The sequence below is a fragment of the Diabrotica undecimpunctata genome, chromosome 4 (genome assembly GCF_040954645.1).
Source record: "Diabrotica undecimpunctata isolate CICGRU chromosome 4, icDiaUnde3, whole genome shotgun sequence".
NCBI classification, from domain to species: Eukaryota; Metazoa; Arthropoda; class Insecta; order Coleoptera; family Chrysomelidae; genus Diabrotica; species Diabrotica undecimpunctata.
In genome coordinates, this window is record NC_092806.1 from 31,578,976 (window position 1) to 31,588,158 (window position 9,183).

At 32.6% G+C, this 9,183-nt stretch overlaps 1 protein-coding gene across 2 annotated transcripts in view; it reads right to left on the bottom strand.

Moving 5' to 3' along the window:
• Rgk3 (Rad, Gem/Kir family member 3) overlaps positions 1-5,818 on the bottom strand; it is a 416,027-nt gene extending 410,209 nt beyond the window's left edge. For both annotated transcript variants that reach the window (XM_072529289.1, XM_072529288.1), the window contains exon 1: positions 5,379-5,818. In XM_072529289.1, coding sequence (XP_072385390.1) covers positions 5,379-5,811 — 433 coding nt within the window. In that variant the 5' untranslated portion in view covers positions 5,812-5,818. The remainder of the gene's footprint in view (positions 1-5,378) is intronic.
• Between the last annotated feature and the right edge of the window lie 3,365 nt (positions 5,819-9,183).

Here is a 9,183-nt window from a genome sequence, read left to right on the forward strand (position 1 = left end):
ATATATGGCATATGAGATTAGTCGAATGGTAGCCAATCTTTTGATTGTTGCAAGTTTTCTATATATTATTAAAGATTTTTGCAAGTAGCTCTAAGTTGTCACCCTTAGAAGAGTACAAGCCAATAAAAGAAGTCTTAAAATCATTAGATGAAACCTATATTCACCTTTGTTTAATCGCTATCTGAGGAAGAAAAATATTTTTTGTTCAGAATTTGTTAAATTATAAGTATTTCAATGTTTTTATTTTTTTTTCTATTGTACATTGTATATCTAAAATAATTACATACAGTTTTCTATTCTTTCCATTTAAAAATAATAAATAATAAATGAGCCCTACTTGATACACTTAACTCCATATTTATTTATCCTACTTTTCCTCTTATATGTTTAAAATATGTTAAAATTATTATTTCTAAGTCTCTTTTATATCTGTACAGAGAGATGCTTTCACAAAGCTTTTTAAAACTCCATTTCAAAGAATGAAATAGCGAGTCGGAATATACTGCACCAATAGGATAAAGCCAATTAGGGTTGCTGTAGAAGATTTAAAGCATCATACGTGATATGTTTTCAGGCATAATTCCGTTATCTCGAATTCCTTTAAAAATTACACTTATTATAGACACATATAATCATATATATATATATATATATATATATATATATATATATATATATATATAAATATACAGATAACGACATTGTTTTGTTGACCATAGAAATTAAGATTTATGGCAATCCCAACTCTAGAGCTATATTTATTATAATGCTCTAAAACTAATTTTTTGGTTATTTTTAGGCTTAATAGCAATACAAATAAATAGGTAAGTAAATAAGTAATATGCTTTATTGTCACTGCAAAAATTGTACAAATTTTATGGACAAAGCTTATAACAATAAGACAAGAAAGAAGAAAAAAAATCAGAATAAGAATCGTTTGTACTTTTAAATAAAAAAAACAATAAAATTCTTGCAAACTTAAACATAAAAAATACTACCTAATTAATAACCTACAAATTTTGTAAAATGTACCTAACAAAAAATAAAAATTAGGAAAGCAGATTAATGAATTAAGGGCTCAAATATTCCACCTCCTTGTGCTATACAGTAACCAAATCTGTCATACAGTTTTCTCCTCATACTTTGGAGTAGGGCTGGTGTAATGTTGGCAGAGAAATAAAGTATTTTTGCCCTTAACTCGACTAGGTTTGTGGCCCTTCAAACTGATGCCATTAAATGTTTTCTTTGAGAAAACCCCAAAAAAAGAAATCGTTAGGCGCTAAGTCACAGGATCTTGCGGGCCATTTAATTGTACCACGTGTGTTTATCAGTCGATCAGGAAACGTTTGGTTGAGGAAGTCAATAGTTGCTCTAGAGTTTTAAGCCCCCATCCTGTTGGAAATAAACCTCCTGAAAATTAACGGGAAGGAGTAGAACTGCCAGAATGATCTCATTCTGTAAAAGTTGTAAAGATTTGGGCCCGTTTAGGTTTCCATCGATAAAAAATGGACCGACAATATGGTCGCCTAACATCCCAGTCCAAACATTTAACTTTTGCGGATGCTACGTTCGCACTGCAACACTAAGGTGCTTATTTTTCTGAGAATAACACTTTGTAAGAGATGGATTGTGTTTTTTATGTAATGAAAATGAAGATTTGTCAGAAAATAAAATATTTTTTAAAAAGTGTACATTTTTATTCTGTTTATCTAACATAATTTCTCAAAACTCCATCCGGCTAAAGTTATCTTCCGGAAACAGTTCTTGTGTTGGTTGTATCTTAAAACAATGATACCCATTCCTTTTGAGAACTCGCTGGACAGTTCGAGCATTTACGTTAACTTTCCTAGCAATTTGTACACTATGGCAGGGTTCACTAGCTTCCACAAAAGCGCAAATATCAATATCCCTATTTTGACGCTCCTCATTGACAGGTCTAACATGTGGTTCATTACCTTCATGACACTTTTTATAACTATTTACACATCCCGAAGTTTGAAAATGTTTAATGGTATTTTTAACTGTTGTAACACTTGGTGAAAATAACGATTATACTTCAGAAATAAGAGTCAGAATTGAAAAAGCACGTGCCAACTTTGTGAAAAAATGAAAAAGATTTTATGCAGCAAAGATCTGACATTGGCCCTCAGAATAAGGCTAATTAAATGTTATGTACACAGTGTACTCTACTATGGAGCTGAATCATGGATATTAAACCGGAATGTGGAGATTTAGAAGATTGTTAAGGATTCCTTGGGTAGATAGAATCACAAATACAGAAGTGTTAAGGAGAATAGGTAGAGAGAGGGAAATGGAAAATACAATAAAAGAAAGGAAATTGCAATATCTCGGACATGTGATGAGAGGCGAAAGATACAACATCTTGAGACTCATAATTCAAGGAAAAGTAGAGAGAAGCGTAGGAAGAAGACGCGTTTCCTGGTTGAAGAACCTGAGAGAGTGGTTTGGTTGTAGCTCAAGGCAATTGTTCAGAGCAGCTGCCTCGAAATTCAGAATAGCCATGATGATTGCCAACCTTCGTCGCGGAAATGGCACTTAAAGAAGAAGAACACTTGGTGGGGGTCTATTTTTGAAGGCAACAATAAATAAATCAATTACTTCGCGTATCGAATGACTCTGAAAGTACTATGTTAGAAGTTGCACTTTTTCTTGTACGGTATACAACGTAATAGGCATTTTATTAATTAATTATTGTTTGTTTATATAAAATGTTTATTTTTTCAGAACTTCGTTTGAAATTTTTAATGTCAATGTGACAATTACGACAATTCGTACCTACTGTGAAATGAATATAGAGGTGGAAACGTGTAACATGTCACATCGATTGCCATTGTGTTGCATGGTCAATAAAACAATGTCGTGATATGTATATATATATATATATATATATATATATATATATATATATATATATATATATATATATATATATATATATTGAAAGTTACAATCATTACGTATTAGTTTTTCTTATTATTATTTTTATTTATTGTTTAACAAGCAGTTTCCAAAACTACAATTGCCATTTGGATCGCCAACCTTCGAAAGGAGACAGCGCAATGAGAAGAAGATTGTTTAACGTTGTTTGAAAAATAAAATATTTTATTTTGTACAAAGAAAAATATAATAATAATAATACATGTAAATGACATAATACTAAACATTGATGCCTGTAAGGCGCCATGTGAGCACTTATCTTCTTCTTCTTCTTAGAGTGCCATATCCCTACCGAACGTCGGCGACTACCATGCTTATAATATTTTTATACTGATCTCGGTCTTGCGCTACGTGTAGCAATTGGTCCGCTGTCAAACCTGTCCACTGCCGCAAATTCCTCAACCAAGAGAGTTTCTTCCGTCCTATCCATTTCTTTCCTTCGATTTTACCGTTGAGAATTAGCCGAAGGAACTCATATCTTGGTCCTCTGATTATATGTCCAAGATATTCTAGTTTACGCCTCTTAATAATATTTAAGAACATGGTTTAAGAAAACCTCAACGGAGCTGTTTCGAGCCGCAGCGAGCAAGGTCATGATTGCCAATATGATTTCCAACATCCGAAACGGATAGGAACCAGAAGAAGAAGAATAATATTTAATAGAGTTCGTTGATGTCCCATTCTTCGAAGAACTTTTTCGTTTCTGGTTCTGCTAGTCCATGGAATTTTTAGTATCCTTCGATACAACCACATCTCAAACGCCTCGATTTTATTCATGATATCGGCGTTTAAAGTCCAAGTTTCACATCAATACAAAAGTACAGACCACACGTAACATCTTGTAAACTTTTCACGGATTTCCAAATTTAATGAGTTATTGGATAATAGAGGCTTGAATTTTTGGAATGAGTTTCTTGCCTGTTCAATTCTACATCTAATTTCGAAGCACTTATGCTCATATGTAAAATCTATGCAAATATATAAAGGAGAAAAAATTAATATTCCAATTAACACATCAAATTGTAGGTTAATTTTGAAAGTCAAATAAAAACGTTCTATAGTCTATAAAATAATTTCATCGAAAAAAATCCAATTTGACGAATCTAATGTGAATATCTCAATTTTTTTCGTTGGTATTATTTTAATGTTAAAGGAAACTAACTGACTTTTAAATAAATGATCTAGTTAAACAATCAGCTAGCGTGATACATAAAGCTTGAAAACACCTCTAAAAAATATTTACTTCCCTTTCTACATAGTCTGATTTGAGTTTATTGAACTATAATATGGTTGATTTGTATTTTTTTAAGAACTTATATTAAAATAAGTTAAAGTCGAACAACGTGATGACCCGTATAAAATTAATGTAGTTTTAATAACGAAGAGTTAACTCAAGACTACAGGTACAACTAACGAATAATTGCTAGTCAGATAATATAATAATTATATAAGAAACGTATAAACATCTACACCAAAGAAATTAATAATGGTAGATTGGAATAGAATAACAAATATCTGATGATTCTACACTAACGAGCACTATGACAAAATTGAATAAACATAGGAGTTTTTTGGGAAAATCTTGAACTTACATGTATTTAATTAATATGGTTACAGAACTGGAAGTAAACAATTGAAGTTAACAGAAACATCTACATTGATGATGATATTAATAATGGATATTTGGCTGCATAAATGTCAATTTTGAAGTTAAAGGGTTGTTGCAAGCCTTAGTGAATAAACAAATAATTAATTTTTCTTCAGAATCATAGTTTTCCGTTAACTTTGTCGACAAAACGTAAAATAGACCCAAATTATTTGGAAATTTTTGAAAATAACAAAGGAAAAATTTAATATTCAATATCATTTAACCAAAATTTATTTAGTTTCTGTTCCCCGTGTATAAGCTTACGTCATATTACGCTGTGGAAAAAAAATCCCTCTTTTTATTGCTTATTTATAAATCTACCACTAGATTACTTTGGAACCTCTTGGTATAGAGTGCTCTACTACTAGTAGTATCCAATATGATATATTGTTACAAAGAAATTTAAAATCCCAAAACAAAAAATACGACAAACTAAATGAGGCACGCGTGAAAATAAATAAATTAATACTTTTTAAAATTTTCAATACTTCAGTGAAAGCAACAGCGAATTGTACAAGAAGTAAAACTACTAATAACAAGTTTTAAAAACTGTACCTACAACTTGTAAATGTTACGATGTATATGACAATTATGATAGAGTAGTAATAACTTTTATTAAAATCCAAATCGTATCAATATTTACTAAATTGATACTTTAATAATTTTTGATTGCCTTCTTCAATTTTGGATTTTACTGTTGGATGTTTAAAAAATAGTTAGTTTAGTGCAAAATAAATAAATGAATATCAAAACATTTTTATGTTTAACCAACCTTTAGAGGTGAAACTGAAAGATCTCAATCTGTACGAATCCTCATCTTCTTCTTCGGGATTAAAATTGTTTTTGGAGCGCGTATCAGGTACGTCCAAGAACGCCGTAGACTTTCTTTGATAAACGGAAGTACCTCTTCTCTGTGAGCCTTTCCTTCTGATATGTGGTGATACTTCAGGCGTGATATCATCAGTCAACTTGGGTTCACTGTTACTCTGGCTTTTGACACTGTTAGCGGTCGAGGTGACTGGTCTGTTTTTGACCGATCTCCTGTTGTTAGTCAACCTGGCACTCTGAGACCGAGCGGCCGGTCTCCTTCTTCTGCTACTTTCCGGGGAAGCACCGGATGGCGGAATAGCTTCCAAACTCGTAGCGCAAATCGAGGCCGAGCGGCCCTTAGCACGCGGCAGTACGTGTGGCCTGTCGTCCGTCATGGCGAGAACTGACGCTCCTCAACGCTGAAAACGCCGACAAGCGACGCCTCTGACGCCGTCGGTTGATGCCCGGTTAGTTGGTGGGTTATTTCGGGAATCGACATTTACATTGCGTTCGTTGTCTCTAATTTCTCTTCGGTCAGTTCAGGAGGTTGTCCGAAAAGAATTATCTTGGGGTTTTTTCTTTGTAATGGAAAAGTGTTAATAAAAGGTGTAAACAATAGTAGTGGTAATATCTATTAATAGTAATTAACCACAATTTCAGTTGAAAATACGTGTATTTTGGACTTTAAAATTACATTTAACATGTGTATATTACAATAAAAACCTTAAAAGTGTGTAATAAAGAGCAATAAATTATTTAAATAGACCCAATAAAGCGAGAAACGATAGGTAGAATATATATTAAAAATTAATTTATTTAGAAAAACAAGATACTGGTGTTGCTGGACCTGAAGGATCTTTTTGTGAGGTCGTTTATTAGAATTTATGTCTATTTCTATATCAGTGTCTATAGAGTGTACTGCGAAGCATTTTTGCAAAACCCAGCAATGCGTCGATTTTTTTATTAAAGTGAAACACATTTTTCCGCTATTTTACTTTAACCCCTAAGCCAATTAACGAACCACTCCAATATTTTTTAATGGCAATGAAAGTCAAATACAATATCGTTTTATAGCCCCGACAAATACATATACATTATTCTTTTAGTTTTTAAATAGTTTCCAATACTTTCTTTGATTTATTTAAACAAAAATACAATTAAAAATTAATATATTTAAGTGGATACTTATTGCTTAGTTGTTAAACATTGATGATCTTTGGCATCCATACAATGGGAAATGTTTTGTTCGAAACGTTCTCTAATAATCCGAAAAAAAATGCTGAGTGATTCGTCGGTCGTAATTGATAATTCGTTGACATTAATCTTATAAAGGTACGGGTGGTGTTCTATAGATTATACCTTTCATGTATACAAAAAAATCCCGGGGAATCTGGCGACTAAGGAAGCTATTCGATGATGTCTCTTCTCACAATCTAATTCCGTGGAAAATGTTGGTCTACATATTAACGAACAAGTAAAGCATAATGCGATAGTGCATCGTCCTGGTAAAAAGTCAAATGATCTTCATCATATTGTTAGGCAGGAATAATCACGTCTTCCCGTAATGGTAAATATATTTGGCCAGTCAAATTGCTAGGTAAAAAATAATCCCACCACCGTCGATCACTGAAAATATCAGTCCATATATTGATTTTTGCAGTTGTGGTGTATGCACTTCGTAAAAAATCTTGGGATTTAAATCGAACCAATAACGGCAATGGTATTGACTTACAAATTCGTTTATAAAAAAGGTGTATTTAACGGAAAAACAGAGAAACTGTGGATTTGTCACATATTATTCACCAAAACTGTAAACTGTGGACATAATTAAGTTCCTACACCAAATGTAAATAAAATCTTTATTAATAGTTGAGTAGTCAGAGATTTGACCTCTAAAAATCATAAGAACAAGCTGAATTTTCCTGAGAATATCAATTTTAAGACCCCAAAAAAGATGCAAAAAAGATTACCACTTTTTTTTCCACCAGTTATACAATACCTACAAGTATACACTGCCCAACAAATACAACCAAAAGGTAATTAACAATACTGTACACCAAATTACCAAACATTACCGAGCACTTCCAGACCACAATAGAAAACGTAACAGAAATAGTCCCGAAAATTACCAAAACAAATTAAAACAGATGAAAATAGACAAATACTGGTTTAATCTTCCTACGTCAACTTCAAACCGGTTCAATTATTTAAATGGAGAATCCAATGATGGCCATTAAGAGACACAAGAAAATGTTAAAATACCAAAAGCTCCGCCAATATTTATTGCAGGCGTCAAAGATATAAAACCACTAAACGATGGACGATGAACGAGTAAAACAAATAAAAAGTTCAAGCCAAAACAATTGAAACGTAGGGTAAAGTGTGCAAATCGCGGTCACCTAAGAAGAAAATTTAATATAAAAAAAGTAAAACTCTGTGAATCAAATTTAAGGCGTCAACCGATCATTTAAGGTTTTAACTTATTGCAAGGCACATTAAATTTAAAAAATCAAAAATTTTTGTCTTTGACAGAGACAAAAAATAAAAAAGCATCTTTGGCCGGTAATGCCACCATATATGGACAATACCGGTCATGCGTGTGGGTAATGCCAGTCAATTTGTTTGTGTTATTATTAAAATAAAAATCAATATATATTTAATGCCTTAGTGCCTTAAAGGGTAATAGTTCAAGTAAATTAGTAAGAAAGGTGAAAAATATTTTTTATTACAAAACAAAAAAAAATAATAAAAATATATGTTTTAATGTAAAAATGGTTGACACTCATCGCAGGTGTAACCCTCTGCAGAATCCCATCCACTGTACTCTGAATGGGTCTATCTTGAGCAAAGGGTACATCTAAACCACATTCCATTGCTTTTGCCAAACTCACTGCAGACCAGGCATCTATTTTCGTCTACATCGTCACTGTCATCATATGGTATATCGATATCCGATTCCGAAGAACTAGAATCAAACACCTTTCTCTTGTAATGAGGTTTCTTAGTTTGTACTTGTTTTCCAGTCTTATTTATATTTTGTCCTTTCTGAGATTTTTGGGTATTTAATTCCTTTTTCTTGAATTTTCTTTACCTTTTCCTGTTTTTTCTGTTCCTTTTCTTCTAACTCTTTTTTAAAAGGCGTATATGTCAGGATTTTGGCATGTTGTTTTTTTCTGGTTATACTCTTTCTTACAGCGGAATTTGTAATAGACGTAATTTCTTTAAATGATATGAAACTAGTAGAAGGTCCCGGAATAGGATCAGTTGCTGTTGTTTCAACCTGATCTTTATTGATAGGTAACAAAGTTTGGGATGGGTTTGTATTGTAAATTTCGGCTGGTATGGCTTCATTGTTATCTTGGACTTCAACAAGCGATTGGTTTTGTAATGTTGTAGCAGCTAATAAATCTTGATCTGTAAATACTTTTGGGTTGAGTGGAAAAATGCCAGCGCATTTAAAGCCAGATTCTGATTTACTTATGGTCGCTACTGTAGAATATGTTTTATTAAACAGACGAGCAACATCATATGGCGTGATATTTCGCATAAAATGTGTTTTAATAAACAAATTACATTCATTTCAATATTCAGCTTTCTTCTTCTTAGCCGTGTCCTTTCGAAGGTTGGCGCTCCAAATGGCAATTGTAGTTTTGGAAACTGCTGAGCGAAAGATTTTTGCGGATGAGTGGTCGAACCATCTCCTCAGGTCTTTCAGCCACGAGTTCTGGCGTCTTTCTACTGATCTTTTGCCCTGTATTTTTCCTTCC